Source organism: Bombina bombina, chromosome 6 (assembly GCF_027579735.1).
Source record: "Bombina bombina isolate aBomBom1 chromosome 6, aBomBom1.pri, whole genome shotgun sequence".
NCBI classification, from domain to species: Eukaryota; Metazoa; Chordata; class Amphibia; order Anura; family Bombinatoridae; genus Bombina; species Bombina bombina.
The window spans coordinates 5,888,755-5,911,839 of NC_069504.1; the positions used below are offsets into that span (position 1 = coordinate 5,888,755).

Consider the following 23,085-nt stretch of genomic DNA (forward strand, 5'->3'; position numbering starts at 1 on the left):
TTGTGCATCATTTGGAGTTTTTGTACAAATCCAGTGAACACTGTCATTTTGATTTTTATGTTAACTTTTTCTCACTAATTTGGATTACATTTTGGGACATTTATTGGACACATTTTTGAAGATTTGATGTTTGAATTCTAATTTTATCACCAATTTCTCTGGGAAATTTTTTTTTTTTTTTTTTTTGGAACACAGATCATTTCCACTGGAACTCACTTTTTGGACATTATTTATAGTCTCTGATTACAGCAGAGTTTCACTCAAGATTAATATTTGAGGATCTTTTCCATTACATGTCTTTTGTTCAGACGTATCAACTTTACTATTTTATTTTATTGTAAAATATTATTTTATTGTATACACTGTAATTAGTCTTGGATCCATGGACTAGAAGTTTTTATTGTTTTTATTGTTGTTGTTATTTCCTTTGTATAGCATTAAATCTTGCGAATTTTGCACACCTAGCCTCCGTGAGTTGGCGCCTGGTTACCCCATTCTTCACAGAGATTAAAGAGACAGCCATCAAGGAGCTGAAGAGAAAACTCACTCCAGCACCTTGCTTAGCGTACCCTGAAGGTGGTAAACCTTTCTACCTAGAGACAGGTTACACAGATATAAGCATGAGTGCTGTTTTATACCAAAAGCATGATAATTTAAGCAAAGTTATTGCTTATGCGAGCAAAACTTTATCCCCAGTAGAAATAAAATTTAGCGATTGCAAAAAAGCCCTCTTATCTACTGTATGGGCTCTACAAAATTTCCACAGCTATATACAGGGCAAGAAAATTATTGTAGAAATGGCCCACCAGCCTTTGCTATATAAGTGAGAGAATAAGAGAGGGGAACTTGTCTAACAGCCGCATAACCGCTTGAAATCTTTCCTTACAAGGCTGGCCTTTAGAAATTCGCTATAAGCAAAATAAAAAGAATCCAGTCGCACAGGGGCTTGCTGAGCTCCACGACTGTACTGCTAAGGACCCTGGGGAAGAGTTATTAGAAGATGATTTCCTGGAGGAACAAATTGCTTTCCCCGTATAAGATATGAGGACCATTGTCAGACATTACCTTGGGTATATGTTTATGGTTGTTCTTACCATGTCACTATTGATAATGAGCGCAAATTAGTCGCCGGCATTGGTGCAACTTGGGCAAATGGGTTCCCAAACATTTCTGTAGGTTTCAACATTGGACCAAGATAAAGTTGCAGAACTAACCGCTGTTCTAAAAACCATTGAAATGGCTATTGAACAAGGTATTCACGAATTTGTGATCATTACTGACTCCATTACTGACTCCAATTACGTGAATTACAGTTTTGTTGAATACCTGCCAACTTGGAAAAGAAATGGCATGCAGAAAAGTAACAAACCAGTCAAGCATGGCAAGTTGTTCTGCAATATTGATAACCTAGTGGTATCCAATGAGTTAATCAAAAACTAGAAAAAGACCAAGGGTCATTCCAGGGTTCTAGGTCCTGATAAGGAAGGCAATGATCTTGTGGATTCATTAGCCAAACAAGGAGCCATAACTGGAGAACTCCTTAATATTGACCACTTAATGGGTACAATTCAGGTAGAAGCCATTACCAGAAACCAGGCTAAACAACAGAGTGAGCCTAACCTGGTACAATGGAGTCAGGATTCTCCTAGTGAGGACCTGATCACTAGTCAAAAAGAAGACCCCAGATGCCATGTAGGCATAAAAACATAGAAGATCCTGAAAGCAACCCCATCTCAAAAGAGGACGGTATTGGCAAGGAAGATCTTAGAATCTTAATGAAGTCCAGATCACAATTCAAGTTACAGGATGGTTTGTTAATTAGAACCTCCAAAACTGGCATCAAGCAATGGGTGGTACTTACAAAAATCAGAGGTCTCATGCTTCAACATGCCCATGATCTCCCACATCTGGCCATCGTGGTGCCAAATTAACGTATGAAATATTGCATGACTATGTCTTTTGGCCACACATGTTGAAAGATGTTCAAACTTACTGTCAAGGTTGTTTAATCTGTCTACAGTTCCAACCCACTGCGCCAACGCATAGAGCGCCATTGCAGAAAAGGGGGATGGTAATGCCATGGTCAGATTTTCAAATTGATTTTATTGGTCTAGTAACTAGGTCATCTAGGAGGTAACAAATACATGTTGACAGTAACATGCCTGTTCACTAAATGGGTAGAGTGCATCAGTGCACCTAACAATAGTGCTGAAACATGCGCAGCATTGCTCATCAACCACATTTTCCAGATTTGTTTTACCCCAGCGAATCGAATCCAATCGGGGAGCCCACTTCACTAGCGAAGTGATTACCAAAATGTGGAAAATACTAGGGGTTAAAAGAAAGCTTCACATTCCATATAGAGATGCCTCAATTGGTGGTGTAGAGCGGTACAACCAGTCCATTGTGAAAATCCTCAAAAAGTTTTTGAATGAAACAGGTAAAGACTGGGATATAAAATTACCTCTAGTCCTAATGGCATTAAGAGCAACTCCAAGTAGTGCTACTAAGATGTCACCTTTTGAATTGATGACTGGTAGAAGAAAAGTTCTACCTCAGCATCTACTGTACTGTACATCAGACCAGAACTTTATAAACGCTGCCAATACGCATCAATATGTGGAGAACCTAAGGAAGCACCTGCAATATGCCTTTGCATTTGCTCAAAGGAACTTAGAGAAAGCTGCAACTGCCACTAAAACCTATTATGATCTCAAAACGTCCAAAAAGGAATATGAAATAAAATGATAAAGTTTATCTTTATAACTTTGGAAGAGATCAGGTTAAGGAGAAGAAATGTATTCCATCATGGAAGGGTCCTTTTGTCGTTAAGGACAAAATATCTCCAGTCGCCTATAAAACGAGGATCCCTAAAAATGATACTTTTATGCATAAATGGGTCCATATTAATCAGTTGCGAGCGTGCCATTCTAGATCCAAACTACAAGTCATAGAGGGAGAATGAAATGTCATATTCCCAAATGAACTAAAGAAATATTGTAGTTTAACGATGCCTAGCTAATGAGCATGAGGGCTCAAAAATAACGGACTCTCTTCATAGAAGGCTGTCTATGATGCATACTGTCAATACACTCAACAAATACCACTGACTATAAGCCAATTCAAATAAATGTGTGTCCTACATCTATTTAAAATTGAAAGGGGGAATTATGTCAGGGTATCTGAGTAACATTAAATAAACTACAGATGTATCATAGAATCCAATATTCCATTTTGATGTGAATTGGTCTCATAACAGACCAGCCCCAACCCCCCTGTTTCCTGATTACAATACTTCAGCTAGGAACAAAAGGTTTAGATTTTGAAGCTCATCACTCCGCATTGATGAGTATAATAAATATATATATATATATATATATATATATATATATATATATATATATATATATATATATATATATATATATATATATATATATATATATACTGGGGTCGATCCGATAAAAATCGTCGCCCGCAAAAGCCGGCGACGCCAATATTTGCGCTGGTTTGGTATCCTATATACGGCGTAACCTAGAAGTTACGCGCGTATATTTCTGCCGTCGCCCGTAGTTTTTTGGGCCATAGGCAGGTATACCAAACCAGCGCAGTTTGGTATCCAATATGCAGCGTAAGGATTTACGTGGCGAAAATGGAGAAATCTTACTCCATTTTCACCTCGCCACAAAAAGCAGCCGTAAGAAGCCTTACGCTGACTATTAGAGTCCCGTAACTCCCTAAACTAGCTAGAAAATAAACCTAACACCTAACGCATGCGCAATGTCTATCTAGCTGTCACCCGCGATCTGCTAAATAAAACCTAACACCTAATGCATGCGCAATGTCTATCTACCTGTCAACCGCGATCCCCTGCCGCAATCCCTAATAAAGTTATTAACCCCTAAACCGCCGCTCCCAGACCCCGCCGCCATCTACATAAACTAACCCCCTACTGTGAGCCCCTAAAACCGCCGCCACCTACCTTATCTATCCCCTAATGTGAACACCTTACACCGCTGCCATCTACCTTATCTATCCACTAATCTGACCCCTTACACCGCCGCCACCTATAAACAAATTATTAACCCCTAATCTAATTCCCCTATACCGCCGCCACCTATATTAATAGTATTAACCCCTAATGTAATCCCCCTACCCCGCCGCCATCTATATTAAAATTATTAACCCCTAATTTAATCTACCTACCCCGCCGCCAGCTATGTTATCTATATTAACCTTAAGTATATTATAGTTAATATAGTTATTACATTATATATATTAACCCTAATTATATTAGGGTTAATATAGTTACTATAGTATTTATATTAACTATATTAACTCTATCTAACCCTAACACCCCTAACTAAATTATTATTAATCTAATTCATATTATAAACTAAAATATTCCTATTTAAATCTAAATACTTACCTATAAAATAAACCCTAAGATAGCTACAATATAATTAATAATTACATTGTAGCTATGTTAGGGTTTATATTTATTTTACAGGTAAATTGTTAATTATTTTAACTAGGTATAATAGCTATTAAATAGTTATTAACTATTTAATATCTACCTAGTTAAAATAATTACCCAATTACCTGTAAAATAAATCCTAACCTAAGTTACAAATACACCTACACTATCAATAAATTAAACTACAAATATCGATCTAAAAATACAATTAAATAAACTAAACTAAATTACAAAAAAAAAAAACACTAAATTACAAAAAATAAAAAAAAGATTACAAGATTTTTTAAGCTAATTACACCTATTCTAAGCCCCCTAATAAAATAATAAAGCCCCCCAAAATAAAAAAAAATTCCCTGCCCTATTCTAAATTAAAAAAAGTTCAAAGCTCTTTACCTTACCAGCCCTTAAAAGGGCCTTTTGTGGGGCATGCCCCAAAGAATTCAGCTCTTTTGCATTTCAATAAATATACAATACCCCCCCCACATTACAACCCACCACCCACATACCCCTATTCTAAACCCACCCAAACCCCCCTTAAAAAAGCCTAACACTACCCCCTGAAGATCTCCCTACCTTGTCTTCACCACACCGGGCCGAACTCCTCATCCGATCCGGGTGATGTCTTCCTCCAAGCGGCAAAGAAGAATTCTTCATCCCGGCGATGTCTTCCTCCAAGCGGCAGCAACGTCTTCTTCCTTCCGGCAGCATCTTCCATCAAGCGGCATCTTCAATCTTCTTTCTTCGCTCCGCCGCTGTGGAGCATCCATCCCGGCCGACGACTGAACGACGAATGAGGTATCTTTAAATGACGTCATCCAAGATTGAACTTAAATCTGATTGGCTGATTCAATCAGCCAATCAGATTTTTCTACCTTAATTCCGATTGGCTGATAGAATCCTATCACCCAATCGGAATTCGGCGGACGCCATCTTGGATGACGTCATTTAAAGATACCTCATTCGTCGTTCAGTCGTCGGCCGGGATGGATGCTCCGCGGCGGCGGAGCGAAGAAAGAAGATTGAAGATGCCGCTTGATGGAAGATGCTGCCGGAAGGAAGAAGACGTTGCTGCCGCTTGGAGGAAGACATTGCCGGGATGAAGAATTCTTCTTTGCCGCTTGGAGGAAGACATTGCCCGGATCGGATGAGGAGTTCGGCCCGGTGTGGTGAAGACAAGGTAGGGAGATCTTCAGGGGGGTAGTGTTAGGCTTTTTTAAGGGGGGTTTGGGTGGGTTTAGAATAGGGGTATGTGGGTGGTGGGTTGTAATGTTGGGGGGGGGTATTGTATATGTATTTAAATGCAAAAGAGCTGAATTCTTTGGGGCATGCCCCACAAAAGGCCCTTTTAAGGGCTGGTAAGGTAAAGAGCTTTGAACTTTTAATTTAGAATAGGGCAGGGAATTTTTTTTATTTTGGGGGGCTTTATTATTTTATTAGGGGGCTTAGAATAGGTGTAATTAGCTTAAAAATCTTGTAATCTTTTTTTTATTTTTTGTAATTTAGTGTTTGTTTTTTTTGTAATTTAGTTTATTTAATTGTATTTTTAGATAGATATTTGTAGTTTATTTAATTTATTGATAGTGTAGGTGTATTTGTAACTTAGGTTAGGATTTATTTTACAGGTAATTGGGTAATTATTTTAACTAGGTAGATATTAAATAGTTAATAACTATTTAATAGCTATTATACCTAGTTAAAATAATTAACAATTTACCTGTAAAATAAATATAAACCCTAACATAGCTACAATGCAATTATTAATTAAATTGTAGCTATCTTAGGGTTTATTTTATAGGTAAGTATTTAGATTTAAATAGGAATATTTTAGTTTATAATATGAATTAGATTAATTTAATAAAAATTTAGTTAGGGGTGTTAGGGTTAGATAGAGTTAATATAGTTAATATAAATACTATAGTAACTATAGTAACCCTAATATAATTAGGGTTAATATAGTTAATATATATAATGTAATAACTATATTAACTATAATATACTTAGGGTTAATATAGATAACATAGCTGGCGGCGGGGTAGGTAGATTAAATTAGGGGTTAATAATTTTAATATAGATGGCGGCGGGGTAGGGGGATTAAATTAGGGGTTAATAATTTTAATATAGATGGCGACGGGGTAGGGGGATCAAATTAGGGGTTAATAATTTTAAAATAGATGGCGGCGGGGTACGGGAGCGGCGGTTTAGGGGTTAATAACTTTTTTATTGTTAGGCTAGTGAGGGGGGATAGCGGATAGAGGGTTAGACGTGTCGGGCTATGTTTAGGAGGCGTGTTAGACAGTGCGGGTGATTTAGACTTTAGTCAGGTTTTGTAGGCGCCGGCAGTTTCTAACGTGGCGCAAGTCACTGGCGACTCCAAAAATCTGTACTTACGCAGATTTCTGGACATCGCTACTTTGTCAGACTTGCGCCACTTTAGCAACTGACGGCGCCGCATATTGGATAGCTCGAGTTGCGAGCTGAAACTGCGGGCGACGCGGGTTCCCTCGCTTGGGCCGCAAACTGCGCCGTTTATCGGATCGTGCCCACTATGTTATATGGGTTATTTGAATCTCACATAATAAGCATATTGAGGGTAGCCTTAAATATTGTATCAAATGTTTATAATGCAGCACACAGTATCTCATAGAAGCATTCCACAAGTTTCTTTCAGTATAAGTTGTAACATATGGTTCTAATATAAGATCCTTTCAACAATATGCTTATATGGGCATATTCTGTTATGTGTTATAACATCATTCTTATTTCCTGTTGGCCCCTTATGCAGATGTGAAGTTAACTACATTTTTAATATATTTCCTGTGACCTCATGTATGACTTATAATTCACTATAAAGTCTTTGTGTGTTTTTCAATAAATGGGAACCTTGTGAAAACACTCAGTTGCATGTGTGTGTGATTTTAGTGGTCATCCCAGGGCCCTGAAGAAAACGTGTGCTGCACCCTTATCAGCCAGAGCAGAGCTAAGAAACAAAAGAAGTAACAATACAAGCTGGCGTCAGACAAGTGGGATGAAACAGGAAAATCTCGGAAGGTGAGTTGAACAAAGAGTCCTTTTTATTCTGACCTTTTTTCTCTTACCACGAGACCCCTTAAGTTTCATTTTACATAGGAATAGTTGGGAAATATATATGTGAATCTTTGGTAGATTCTAACTATTGTCTTTGGTAGACTAAAAAGAGGAATAGTAGATTTCTTTGGTAGAAATCAGGTAAAATATATATATGAATCTTTGGTAGATTAAAAATAAAAAGGGGAATAATAGATTTCTTTGGTAGAAATCAGGTTATATTAAGTCTGGCTGAAGGGTTAAACCACACATTTTCTTGCTGCTTGCTTTTGAAATATGCTGTATGGCTAACATTGCTTTAAAGTTATAAGATAAATACTGCATTGTTTATATGAATTCTTATGCTGCATGGCAAAATACTGTTTATTGTATAAAGTGTTAAGGAAGTAAAATACTGCTTATTGTATAAAGTATTAAGAAAGTAAACTGTTGCTAATATGTATTGCTGTTTCTGAATGTTAGTAAAATGCTACATTTTTTCTGGTGAAGGGTGACCTTTGACCTAGAGATAATTAAAGCCAGAAACTACTGAAAGAATCAGCATAGTGATATTTTTTTTTTCTCTCTCTCTCTTGTTGTAAACTTAAGCATTTAGGCACAATGACTGGTAATGGAGTACAACCATTCTAGTTAATGTGTTTTTTGCAAAAAGATTCAATAATTAATTGCTCTTAAAGGTAAAGGTATTGTATTTTTTTATTTTTATTATTTTTTTATTATTTTTTTATTATTATTTTTTTTTGTGTTGTATTGTATTTTGTTGTAAAAGTTTTAAAGGAAAAGTTAGGAGTTGAGAATGGGCAAATCCCAGTCTAAACAATTTCCATCACCTAGGCCAGGAGAAACATGTAAAGATTATGTGGAAAGCATGTCGCCCGATGGGTTTATGTATATTATTCCTTGGGTTTAGAATATGGCAGATTGGACAGAAGCTATGAGAAGCTCTGATCCATTCCCCAGAGAGGGGGATAATTATAAATTTCATATGAATATGGTAAAAGGGTTGTGTCTAGGTGATGAAGAGGCATTTCCATGGTATAAAGGTGACCCAGGGTGGAATTTGGATTATATGAAAAAGGGTGGGGAAAATTGGCTGACTGGTACTCCATACTGGCAATATATTGATATAGATGCGAATAAAAAGAAGGGTAAAAGTGAGAAGCAAAGACAGACAGCATATTCACCCCCCCCTGCCCCATATAATGCCCCTTTGCCATCATATAACAGACTATATCCTAGCCTCCCATCCCCTAGTGACAGATCTAGAGACTATTGCTATTGCCTCTGCTCAGGTACCCCAGGAATGGACCTTGCCAGGACCTTCTGTAACTGCCCGATACCAGGTCACTAAACCCCCAATTCCGACCTAGTGACAGTATTTATAAGACAGGCTATGCCGTTGTGCAACTACCAGACATTGTTCTAGATGCAGGCCCCATTCCTTATCCTTCTGCACAAGCTGCAGAATTAATAGCACTCACAAAAGCATGTAAATTGTTTGAAAATAAATCTGTTAACATTTACACTGACTCTCGCTATGCTTTTGGGGTTGTGCACGATTTTGGTATGATATGGAAACTACGTGGATTTGTTTCATCAGATGGCAAGACCGTCTCTCATACAGACCTGATTAATGACCTTTTAGAGGCCATACAACTCCCAAAGGACATAGCAATCATACATTTCCGTGCACATACATACAAGTCTGACCCTATTTCCTTGGGTAATGTGCTTGCAGATAAAATTGCTAAAGAGGCTGCTTATGTTTCTCATACACCCGGATCCACCATCCGTATGTATGCTGTTTTAGCCCCACCTTCATGTCCTACAGACCATATGCTTCTTGAACTCCAGGGACATGCCACTCCTAGTGACATATCTTTCTGGACTACTAATGGGTTAACTTTAGATGAGAATGGTTTGTTTTCTAAAGAGGGGAAGGTGGGCATACCGGAAAGCAGTGCACCACCCCATGGTGTTGGACACCTAGGTATAAAACCAACAACTAACTTGTTGAAACAATCTTTCTACATTAGAGGTATAGGTGATCATTGCAAGGCATATATTAATAGATGTGTATATTGCTTACAGACCAATGCAACCATCCCCAATAAAGCCCAGCATGACCACTTACCCCCACCTACAGCCCCATTCACACATCTACAAATTGATTTTACACATATTCCAACTAAACAATTATATCTGCTTGTAATAGTTGACCAATTTTCTAAGTGGCCAGAAGCTTTTGTTACCCAGAGGGAAGATGCAAAAACAGTCGCTAAAATTTTAGCCACTGAAATAATTCCCAGATTTGGTTGTCCACTTCAGATTAATTCTGATAACGGTCCAGCGTTCATTAGTAAAATCACACGAGTTAGTAGAATGGTTACAGATTAATTGGAACTTTCACATTCCCTACCATCCTCAAAGCTCAGGGATTGTAGAAAGAATGAATCGCAATATCAAGGAAAAACTTTTAAAGGCAACAGCAGGTACATGGGTTAAATGGCAAAACTACTTACCTGCGATTTTAGCAGAAATCAGAATGACCCCAAATCGGACAACCAGGTTGTCTCCATTTGAGGTCCTAATGGGTAGACCATTCCCGACTCCATGGGTAAAAGGCCCACTTATTAAAAATGGTGATTTAGATTGTATTAAGGAACAATATGTAAAACAATTGATTGATAAATTGAATGGCATCTATGGTGATGTGTCTTCCCGTTTACCTCTTCCCTCACAGGAACCAACCCATCCTTTCAAGCCTGGAGATCTGTTCTGCATTCGCCAGCTGAATAAAGCAAAGAAAGGAGGTTTCCCGTCCAGCAAGCCAGTCACTGTGATCGCTGTAACCAGGACTGCCGTACTGACTGACGACAAGGACATCTGGATAAACGCTTCACGAGTGAAACTCTGTTCAAAGAGAGGAGAAGCGGGTGACAAGCTATCGGTCACCCCTCACAAAGGAGAAGTGGGTGATAAGGTACAGATCACTCCTCACAAAGACCAGGATGACGATCTCAATCATGGATCCAAGACATTCCTGCAAGATCTTCCCTTTCCTAATGGGGATATTGATCTTTGTGTATATCCCAATAGCATTAATAACGGCATGTTATTACTTGCCTGAAGATGCTGAACACTTTACACCTATTTGTTTACTATTATTAACATTGTTTAACTGTTACATGTCTTGTACTTTACAAAAGAAAATATCAGGTATGATACAAGAAGCAGAAAAAGTTCAACTGCAAAATTTAATTAGAGGTAGACCCAGATAGTTTATATTGTAGGAACATTACAGGTTATGTGATCACGATGTGATCAAAGAGGGGAATGATGGGTATATATATATATATATATTATGTTATATGGGTAATTTGAATCTCTCATAATAAGCATATAGGGTAGCCTTAAATCTTGTATCAAATGTTTATAATGCAGCACACAGTATCTCATAGAAGCATTCCACAAGTTTCTTTCAGTATAAGTTGTAACATATGGTTCTAATATAAGATCATCTCAACAATATGATTATATGGGCATATTCTGTTATGTGCTATAACAACATTCTTATTTCCTGTGGGCCCCTTATGCAGATGTGAAGTTAACTACGTTTTTTATATATTTCCTGTGACCTCATGTATGACGTATAATTCACTATAAAGTCTTTGTGTGTTTTTCAATAAATGGGAATCTTGTGAAAACACTCAGTTGCATGTGTGTGTGATTTCAGTGGTCACCCCAGGGCCCTGAAGAAAACGTGTGCTGCACCCTTATCAGCCAGAGCAGAGCTAAGAAACAAAAGTAACCCTACACGCATGAGGTCATTACAGGGACCTGATAATTAACCAAGCTTGGATGTATCTTGCGATATTTGGAGACGACATTCTGTACATAAAATTAGATAAACAAATTCTGAGAATACAGTAATTAGCACAGAACTGTTAATTGCCCCTAAACCTCAAATAAACATCTGTGCTGACCAAACAGAAACACATTTGTACTGTAGCTTTAAAATTAATTTTTAAAGTACAATTTGTGTTTAAATTTCAAGTATAATAAATTCTCAGACTGTGTGTATGTATGTATATATATATATATATATATATATATATATATATATATATATATATATATATATATATATATATATATCCTGAGAAGAAATGCCTAACAGTAACATATTAGATAAGTGTATACTGAACGTAATGAATAGCTGTATGGTAGATGTATAAATGTTTGTTTCAAAATGATAACATTTGTTTCTTTATTTTACAGACAGCAAGATGTCCTATGAATATTAGCCATAAACATGGATCTGTGTACTCAAAAATTATTAGGAATGTGAAATATGCTGTGTTTGTATGAATATAATGCCAGGATGTTAAATGCTATGATTCTGGGGAGAGCAAATGCTTGACAGTGTAATTGCTTATTGGTATGATCGCTAGAAACATGCTTGCATTTGGTATTATATTATCCCATCTATAATTAAAATTGTAAATGATTAATACAAGAAATTAAAGTAGTTTAAATAATCACTTTATAAGGATGTATTGAGCCGTGGCAATAATTGATGGATGACAACTGCATTTGCGGTTGTCTGCTACCCCCTAGGGGATTAAAACTGGTATGACAGCCAAATAAATTTACTATTGGAACACATGCAGAGCCAGATGAGCCAAAAAGGTGGCGTCTCCCAAGTAACCAATCAGGGACAAGCTCCGTTAAGGGCCTATCGAATTCAGATCACCAATGATTAAAATAAGAAAAGGGGGAGGGATATCACATGATATAACCTCATGCAAAGAGAGAGGAAAAAAATAAAGGTCTTATGTCTGCTGAAACTTGTGATTGAATAGCTGCCATATTTGGGACACAATAACTTTAAGCAAAATCTGAGACTAACTTCTTGAATCTACATATGCAATACCTTTCTTCATATGAGGTGACCTGAATCTACTTGAAAAGCTGAAACATTGATTTGGTTATATGGGTAAAGTATAAGAAACTGTTAAGTATATAATTTGATATTTTAAAGCAAATACATTCATTATTGCTACAGTCTAATTGCAGTTAGTAAAATTTGAAAGGGCCCAATTTGTATTTTAAACTGGTGTTTCATAGCCCTGTGTAGTTTAAAGCTGATCATTAATGCTAAGTAATTTATCTTTGCATATATATATATATATATATATATATATATATATAATATTATATTAGAATTTGTCTTAATTGTAGATAATTAAGAATGTATTTCAGCTCAGATAAATTGGCATAGGAATTGGTTGTTTGCACAAATAACATATATAGTTTCTGATGTTTTAAATTAGAGTTATATAGGAATGTTATGGTATAACCCTGTTATCGAGGGTTAATACCAGATGAAAGATGCCCTGAATACGGGATCAGCAACACACGAATCCAGTTAAACTCCCCACAAACACGAGACCAAGATCCGTCTTGAGGGTAAAACAGAATCTACTTTATTGAGGGCTATATGCCCGGTATTTATGCAGGTCTCCCACCTGGTTGACACTCTCCTTCAACTCTCAGAGCTCTGTGTTTTCTTTAAAATCAGGTCCTTTTGCTCAGATACTTGTTTATAGTCCTTCTCCTGCTTACTTCTGGTTTAAAAACAACTTCAACTGTCTTAGACAAAACAGTTACTCAAAACTGAAGTTAACCCCTCCAATAACAGTTACTCAAAACTGAAGTTAACCCCTCCAGTACTGTTGGATTTGCACCCTGTACCTATAATGGGCACAGGGTAACTTAACATAATGCCCAAATCCATAATCCGTAGGGAGGTTGACAGAGGGGTCTGTCACACACATATATATATTAGAATTTGTCTTAATTGTTGATAATTAAGAATTTATTTCAGCTCAGATAAATTGGCATAGGAATTGGTTGTTTGCACAAATAATATATATATAATTTCTGATGTTTTAAATTAGAGTTATATAGGATCAATTGTAGGCTAAGTAGTTTAGTTGTACTGGTCTGAAAGTTAGTGGCTCATACTTTGATGTAATGCAATTCAATTGTGAATAAGGTTAATTCTAAAGGTACATTTGGTTTGCTTTGTAAAGAATATTGTAACAACATAAGTGTGTATCATCTGATTCATTATCTGGTTTTCTATAAAAATAACTTAATGTATTCATAACTTTAACCAATATAAAGAATTTAGGAATTTATATTAATTTAAATTGTTTTGTATATGCATTTTATTGGGGGTTTGTTTTAAAGGGACACTGAACCCAAATGTTTCCTTTCTTGATTCAGATAGAGCATGCAATTTTAAGCAACTTTCTAATTTACTCCTATTATCAAATTTTCTTAATTCTCTTGGTATCTTTATTTGAAATGCAAGAATGTAAGTTTAGTTGCCTGCCCATATTTGGTGAATAACCTGGGTTATTCTTGCTGATTGGTGGATAAATTCATCCACCAATAAAAAAGTGCTGTCCAGATGTCTGAACAAAAAAGAAGCTTACATGTCTTTTTCAAATAAAGATAGCAAGGGAACAAAAAAAAAATAATAATAATAGGAGTAAAATAAAAAGTTGCTTAAAATTGCATGCTCTATCTGAATCACATAAGAAAAAATTTGGGTTCAGTGTCCCTTTAAAGAATAATTATTAAATATATTGTATTATAACCCGGCCATATACTGACACTTTCATGATTCAGATAGGGCAAGTCATTTTAAACAACTTTTCAGTTTACTCTTATTACCAATTTTACTTTGTTCTTTTGGTATTCTTAATTGAAAGCTAAACCTAGGAGGTTCATATGCTAATTTCTTAGAACTTGAAGGCCACCTTTCATCTGAAACATTTTAACAGTTTTTCACCATTAGAGGGTGTTAGTTCATGTGTTTAATATAGATAATACTTTACTCACACACGTGAAGTTACCTAGGAGTCAGCACGGATTGGCTAAAATGCAAGTCTTTCAAAAGAACTGAAATAAGGGGGCAGTTTGCATAGGCTTAGACACAAGATAATCACAGAAGTAAAAAGTATATTAATATAACAGTGTTGGTTCATCACCAAAACTGGGGAATGGATAATAAAGGGATTATCTATCTTTTTTAAACAACAAAAATCCTGGTATAGACTGTCCATTTAATAGTCTTCTGATTTCATTGTGTCTTGCCCAGATTCTAGGCACCCAGTGGCAGAGTCAGCTAAGAAACAGCAAAACATCAGGGGTTTCATAGTAGATATGGGGTTATTTTTTTGAAAACGCATTTTTCCTTCTCTAAACATGGTGGTGTTTTGATTTGCCAAAAAACTCTACTTTTGTTTCCTCTGTCTAAAGGACATTCTCCCCTTAGGACTGGGGCTTGTCAACATGCATTTTGTTTTTTTGTGTTTTTCTCTTGTAATACAAGAGTACCAATACTTTTGTTTCCTCTGTCTAAAGGACATTCTCCCCTTAGGACTGTAGCTTGTCAACGTGCATTTTGTTTTTTTGTGTTTCTCTTGCAATACAAGGGCACCAATACTTTTGTTTCCTCTGTCTAAAGGACATTCTCCCAGAAGGACTGTAGCTTGTCAACATGCATGTTGTTTTTTTGTATTTCTCTCTTGCAATACAAGGGTACCAATACTTTTGTTTCCTCTGTCTAAAGGACATTCTCCCCTTAGGACTGTAGCTTGTCAACATGCATTTTGTTTTTTTGTGTTTCTCTCTTGCAATACAAGGGTACCAATACTTTTGTTTTCTCTGTCTAAAGGACATTCTCCCCTTAGGACTGGGGCTTGTCAACATGCATTTTGTTTTTTTTTGTGTTTCTCTCTTGCAATACAAGGGTACCAATACTTTTGTTTCCTCTGTCTAAAGGACATTCTCCCCTTAGGACTGTAGCTTGTCAACATGCATTTTCCTGTAAGTGATAAGAAAGGCTCAAGTGTGTCTTGTGTTAAACTTGTTTATCTGCTTAAGTAATGTAATTCTATTGTATCATGTCAAAGGGCGTTTTCCCTCTATCTAATGTACAATATTCTTTCAACCCCCAATCTGGGGTCAGACCTGCATAAATACTGGGCATATAGCCTTCAATAAAACACATTCTGTTTTAACCTTCAATGTAGAGCCTGGTCTCATGTTTGAGGGGGGAATTAGCTGGGTTGTGAGTTGCTGATCTCACATTCAGGGCATCTTTCATCAGATATTAACCCTTGGTACCCTGTTGGTACCGTAACATTGGTGGCAAGCGACGGGATGATCCTTATCGCCCAGAAGAGCAACTACACAAGCCAGTAACCTCAGGAAGAGGGAGATTATTACAATACTGACTAAGATGGGAGTACCAGGGACGGAAGGAACCAATGGGCCCAGCATATCAGACAGAACCCCCGAAGAAGCAAGCTTTGATCGGGCGGTTAAAATAAGACTGGCACATTATGGCCCCAACCCATCTGCGGAAATTATCGACCGGGTCATAGCAGCTGTGGAGGCCAACCTACTTCGCCAAAGCGGCGCTGCAGCAGCCCAAGTCACAGCAACCCCAGTGGAAAAGGGAAAAGTAAATTTTGCAGCTTTTAAAAACTTCCTGGAAACAGAAGGAGAGATTGACGGGTACCTTGCGGATTTTGAGAGCCAATGTGCACTACACCAGGTACCCACAGAGGACTGGGTCACGATATTATCCGGGAAATTATCCGGCCGGGCCAGTGAGGCTTTTCGGGCCATTCCAGATGAGGAAGTCGGGGATTATAATACTGTAAAAGAGGCTCTGCTCTCCAGGTATGCGGTTACACCGGAGGCATACCAGAGGCGGTTCAGAGACACTGTTAAATTAGCTGGTGATTCCTACATTGAGTGGGCATATAAGGTGCACCGCACAGCGGCTCACTGGATGGCGGGGTGCCAAGCCATATCTGGGGAAGAGGTGCTGCAGCTATTCCTGTTGGAACATTGCTTTGACAAGTTATCAGCAGGAGTTAGAGAGTGGGTTCGGGACCGTAAACCCTCCACCCTGCATGAAGCTGCTCGCCTGGCAGATGAGTATACGGATGCCCGCAAACTGGACACTGATACCACTAAGCCCCCTGCTAGAGTGGAGTACAGACCCCCAGTCACCCCAGCAGCTGCCAGTCACCAACCCCCAGCGCACCGCTATGAACTACCCTCCGGCCATGAACTACCCTCAGAGAGCCCGGTTCAATTCGCGGGGCTACTCACAACCTATTCGGTGCTTTGGATGTAAGCAACTAGGGCACAAAAGAACAGAGTGTCCCCTAAACGCAGTGAACCAAGCACAGTCCTGGAGAAGACCCACCGGCGGAATCCCAAGTAACCCTCAGCCTGCGGCCCACTACGTAGAGGAGCAAGAATGCTGGGGCATCCTACATGAAGCAGACTCCGTGCAAGCTGCCCACCGGAATAACCGGCAACTGGTTAAAGTGAATGGGAAGGAGGTCAGTGGTCTACGGGATACTGGTGCTACCATGACCTTGCTTCAAAAGAACTTGGTGTCTGAGAAACAGCACACTGGAGATCCTGTGACTGTGAGGATAGCAGGGGGCGCTGTGTTCCGCCTACCTGTTGCCAGGGTACATTTGGATTGGGGAGGGGGCGCTAGACCTGTGAATGTGGGGGTCAAGAAGGACTTACCTGCTGATGTTCTCCTTGGAAATAACTCCCATGGGTCCCACCAATGTTAACCCTGTGCCTACCCGTGCCGCAGAGACTCACCCACCTGCTGCTGAGCCCCGGGATGCTAAGCTCAGTAAATCTCTATCCGCTATCGATACGTGGAAGTCCCGTTACAAGGCGCTGATGAAGGAGAAGAGGAGCGCAGAGGAAAAAGCACGTTTAGAACGGGAATCTCTGCTAGACAAGCTGCACCGACAGACTGCAGAAAACACCAGCTTGAGAGTGGAACATGAAACAGTAAAGACAAACTTGGCGACACTGGAGGAGAAGCTGGCGCTGGCTCATAGTGAGGTGCAGCAACTCAAGGGCACCCTATGTCAGTATGAAGGGATTGTGGATACCTATAAAGAGCAGGTACAAAAAACTTGTAAAGAAGCTGATGAGATTTTGAAGGACTGTTTAGCCCTAGTCTGGGCACTGAAGAAGTTGAACCCTTATTTATACGGGCAGGAATTCTCTCTCATAACGGGAATACAGATGGATTGCCCCGGCAAACTGACATGCCTACCACCTCCTAGTCCGGTCATCCCCAGGTTGACCCGCCAGAGGGTCAAGCCGGGTCTGCCGGAGTGTTCCACAAGGGGGGGAGCTATGTGACAGACCCTTCCGTCAGTACTGAGTTAACTTTGTTCAGCTTTAAGAAGCTATTTTCTAAAGACAGGGTTGCTGGCATCAGCTATTGTGTACTGTAATTAAGTTTAGTGATAAACATTCACATTGTTTAATCACATCCAGAGAGCAGACGCCTAAGTGATAAGAAAGGCTCAAGTGTGTCTTGTGTTAAACTTGTTTATCTGCTTAAGTAATGTAATTCTATTGTATCATGTCAAAGGGCGTTTTCCCTCTATCTAATGTACAATATTCTTTCAACCCCCAATCTGGGGTCAGACCTGCATAAATACTGGGCATATAGCCTTCAATAAAACACATTCTGTTTTAACCTTCAATGTGGAGCCTGGTCTCATGTTTGAGGGGGGAATTAGCTGGGTTGTGAGTTGCTGATCTCACATTCAGGGCATCTTTCATCAGATATTAACCCTTGGTACCCTGTTGGTACCGTAACACCTGTCTAAAGGACACTCTCCCCTTAGGACTGTAGCTTGTCAACATGCATTTTGTTTTTTTTGTGTTTCTCTCTTGCAATACAAGGGTACCAATACTTTTGACCACATCTGCCAAACCATTTTATTGTTTAGAAACTAAGCAGGAACCCTACTAGTGGCTTGCGTCTTCCCTTTTAGGAGTGGAGAGCCTTTGACATCGTAACCCCCCCGTATCTGCCAGTGTCAGTCAGCTGGACTCCTGAGAAATTCCCGCATGAAGCGACTATGAGGTGCACATATATCTGACTGTTTTAGGCTGTGTTGTTGTGTTGCACCCTACTAGTGGCTGGCTAACATGGAAGTTTTAAATGGTTGTGTAAGTTTTGATACCAAGTCAGATTTCATTTTGGAATTAGGATTTGATTGCAAGTAGCGAATATCTATTTTACCTTAACGGTCTTATAAAGCAGGTTCATATCTTTTGGGTGTAAAAGGATATAGATTGTAGCACAAACGTGATCCCATGCTTAGCATATCTGGTTGCACTCACCTTCTGGAGCATGTAAGTGAGTAGAGTTAATGTATCCCACAATCTTTTGATTCTCCTCGGTGACCCCAATTTGAACCTAAACGTAAAATGATAAAACAATCAGACTTTGATATGCAATGAGCCAGTGCTTCCCCCCTTACTACTGGCAATATTAATCATATTCCTATAATAAAGTAAAAGTATTTTGTTTGGTGCCCTGTAGTAATACCAATAGTAATTGATGGTATATTATAAAAATCTCTAATAACCTTGCAGTTATAGTGGAACAGAATATTGTCTGAAGGTGAAGCATAGCTGACAAGACCCTTTAATAGACAGTCATGTTTCATTCTATCTATAAGAGACAATGAGCAATGCATTATTAAAACAAACAGCAGTAGAGTCTGATAACTGATAACACCAACAGTTCCATTAAATTCAAGAATATTTTTAGATATACTTTCCTATTTTATACGTGCATTGGATGATATGATCTCTTAAAACACATAGGTAAAATTGGTCTCTTCCTTTTTCTATGGTGTTGACAAAATCAAATCCGGCTCCAAACTTTACACAATAGGGTCCATTTTTCTTCCATACCTGATATGAAACTTTCTCACCCTTTCACCCACAACTCCCATGTAACCTTTCAAACCTTCCTCCATGCCTGACATGTAATCTCGTAATCCTCCCTACAAGCCTGCCATGCAGTTTATTGATCTTTTTTCTATGATTGCTGTGATAATTCTTAGCTCTAACCACCGCTTCTCTCTTTCTCCACATGCACCATGCAAGTTGTCAATATTTTCTCCAGAATTTCCACAAAAGGGACCCACTCTAAAAGCCAGGCAAGGGCCCTACTTATCCTCCATACCAGACATGCAAGTCTCACTTATACTACATGCAATGGCCCCACTCATCCACAAGCTCTTAACTCTTGCTACACTCCTCTACAAAAGGACCTCACTCAGCTTACAAGACTACAAGGCAAGAATCCCACTGATCCTTATTTCGAATCAACTCAACCTTCATACATGTCTGACAAGCCACCTCATCTTCTACTCTTGAATGAACAGCCATGCTACATGTCTACACTATACCACTTCTCCTTCCCCCAGTTTGCAAAACCCCTGCTACCCCTAAGTATAGCCCCGTACTGACACTGTTACCAGATGCACTTTTACCTTAACACAGAATAGTCCTTTGGCAGCCAAAGCATCTTCTCCTCTTGCATTTGGGTAGTAGTAGTATTGTGCATTGAGTGGCGGGTAACGACTTGCCAAGAACAGACCACTACTGAAAAACTTAAAGCCACAGCCAAGGGGCCCACGGTGGCCAATGTCATACAGTATATGAGGGAAAGAGGGAGCCAAGGAACAGCGCAGTTTGCGCGATGCCCGGCCATCAAACACTTCCTGAAGACAGATAAAATCTGCATCTATGGGAAACTCAGGGGAGATTTTTCCAGGGAATTTCTTAACATCTGTCATATCCACTATAGGCAGAACATCTTCAGAACTACAGAATGAGGTAGAGATCACTTGGCCATTTTCCTGATCATGGTGTGACAGAGAAGAGGATTGTAAGAGGTGGCCAATTTTGGCAGTGCGACTCTGTGTATGTCGAAGGTTACTGAATCGCGCCAACCCTTCTGGAAGCAAACATAGGTTGGCACTTATGAAGACAAAGGAGTAGTCATCCTGCTTCACCATTCGGGAGAAGGGCAGTCTTGTATGTTGCTGATAGCAGAAAGGACGACGAGCTTTTTGTAGAGGTGACCACAGCAATAGTCCAAGGATAGCCAGGGGGAGAGATAGCAGAAATAGCAATAGCAATACTGGGGCAGCCAAAAACATGAGAATCCGCACAGCAGGACCCTGTGAGTGCTCCACACTTGTGTGAACCACACAGCTTAGAAGACGATCTACAAACCAGTAAGAAGGAAAAAGAAGAAGAGAGCTCAGGGAAAAGAGAGCTTCCAAAAAAGTGTAATGAAAAGGAGATTCACGCAGGGACATTGAAGTTGAAAAGACTAAGGTATCGGGAGGCAAATACTCATATAACAAGAAATAAGGAAGAAAGTGGTGTAAGGGAAATAATGGTATTAAAGTTTGAGTTGTGTTGGCTTGAAAGAAATAGAACTTGTGTACCAGTAAGAGGTTAAGAGCTTGACAGAGGGATTGTAGGTAAAAAGGAGCAGGAAGACCTTTAAAAGGGGATCAAACCTAGGGCAAAAAAGTAGTCAGATATCTGGATGGGGGTTACAACTGAGTGACAGACTGAAGAAACAATCTGTATAGAATCACAAAGCTGAGAAGAGGTCACAGATTAATAAAGAAAAAAATAAAGCTGTGGTTAAAATAAGTAAGTTGAGGTGAAATGTTGGGGTGGTTAGATAGCTATGTAGAAGGACAAAGCTGTGGTACAGGCGTAGGTAGATAGCTATGTAGAAGGACAAAGCCAAGGTACAGGCATAGGTAGATCGCTATGTATAAAGACAAAGCCGTGGTAGAGGCGTAGGTAGATAGCTATGTAGAAGGACAAAGCCGTGGTAGAGGCGTAGGTAGATAGCTATGTAGAAGGACAAAGCCGTGGTAGAGGCGTAGGTAGATAGCTATGTAGAAGGACAAAGCCGTGGTACAAACGTAGGGTTAGCTATAGGTAGATAGCTATGTAGAAGGACAAAGCCGTGGTAGAGGCGTAGGTAGATAACTATGTAGAAGGACAAAGCCGTGGTACAGACGTAGGTAGATAGCTATGTACAAGAATAAAGTTGGGTTAGAAAGGCTATAGAAAGCTATACAGAGGGATAAAGATAGTAAAGGCTAGTAATATACAGAAGCTGGGTATGAGATAAATATAAAGAGAAAGCTGTGTGGAGACAAGAAAAAAAAAGAAATTAATAGGTAATGTCAAAACAAACTCATAGTTTACAAATACATTATAAAAATATAAAAATGTAAACATTAAATGGATACTAAACCCAAATTTTTCTTTAATGATTTAGACAGAGCATCTAATTTGCCCCATTTATCAAATTTTCTTCGTTCTCGTTATCTTTATTTAAAAAGCAGGAATGTAAAACTTAGGAGCAGGATCATTTTTGGTTCAGATCCTGGTTTACGCTTGCTCATTGGTGGCTAAATGTAGCCAACAATAAAGCAAGCACTATCCAGGGTGCTGAACCTAAAATGGGCTGGCTCCTAAGCTTTACATTCCTGCTTTTTAAACAAAGATAGCAAGAAAAAGAAAGAAAAAATGTATAATAGGAGTAAATGAGAAAGTTGTTTAAAATTGCTGCTCGAATTATTAAAGAAAAAATTTGGGTTTAGTATCCTTTTAAGGGCTAGATTACAAGTGGCACGATTGCGAAAATTCACTAAAAACGTTTTTTTCGCAAGCGTTTAACCAACTACTGCGAAAATCCTAACTAAAATTATTGCGTGCATATATTCCTTCATAAGAATCAATGGAGGCAAAAAAGTGGAAAAAAAATATATAACACCCAATATCGCGCAAATGCGATAGTATTTGTGTCAATAGAGAGAAAAAAAATTGATGGAAAAGAAACCTAACACCCTTCACGCAAACAACATAGCATATTCGCATTAGAAAATGTAAAATATTTACAGTAAATATATAGTTAAATCATTTATGCAATATTCATATTTAATAAATATTTAATCATGTTTTCATCTACTTAATGGCAAAGGGCTATAATGCACATATATATATAGTTTGACAGTCATATATACACATATAAACACAAATACATATGTACACACATTATATAACATAATTTATGCAAGAACTTACCTGATAAATTAATTTCTTTCATGGTGGCGAGAGTCCACGATTTGTTACATATGGGATATACATTCCTACAAAGAGGTGGCAAAGTTTCCCAAACCTCAAAGCCTATAAATACCCCACCCACCTCACTCTTATCTCAGTTTAACATATAGCCATGAAGTGAGGTATAAAAAAGGAGTAAGAGAAAGCCATAACAAAAAAAAAGGAACAGGAAAAAGATGTGCTCTGTTAAAAACAACCCATAATAGGGAGGGGACCTTGTGGACTCTCTCCACCATGAAAGAAATTAAATTTATCAGGTAAGTTCTTACATAAATTATGTTTACTTTCCTATAGGCGGGGAGACTCCACAATTTGTTGCATATGGGATATAATACCCAAGATGTGGAAGACTATGAGTAACAAAATAAAAAGACATAATTTATGTAAAAACTTACCTGATAAATTAATTTCTTTCATAT

The 23,085-nt window shown here is 38.5% G+C and overlaps 1 protein-coding gene across 1 annotated transcript in view; it reads right to left on the reverse strand.

Moving 5' to 3' along the window:
• Nucleotides 1-21,679, reverse strand: part of LOC128662519 (sphingomyelin phosphodiesterase 5) — a 327,077-nt gene extending 305,398 nt beyond the window's left edge. Inside the window, exons 1-2 of the mRNA XM_053716299.1 lie at nucleotides 19,996-21,679; nucleotides 18,833-18,908 (exon numbers count right to left, since the gene is read on the reverse strand). Coding sequence (XP_053572274.1) covers nucleotides 18,833-18,908; nucleotides 19,996-20,829 — 910 coding nt within the window. The 5' untranslated portion in view covers nucleotides 20,830-21,679. The remainder of the gene's footprint in view (nucleotides 1-18,832; nucleotides 18,909-19,995) is intronic.
• Between the last annotated feature and the right edge of the window lie 1,406 nt (nucleotides 21,680-23,085).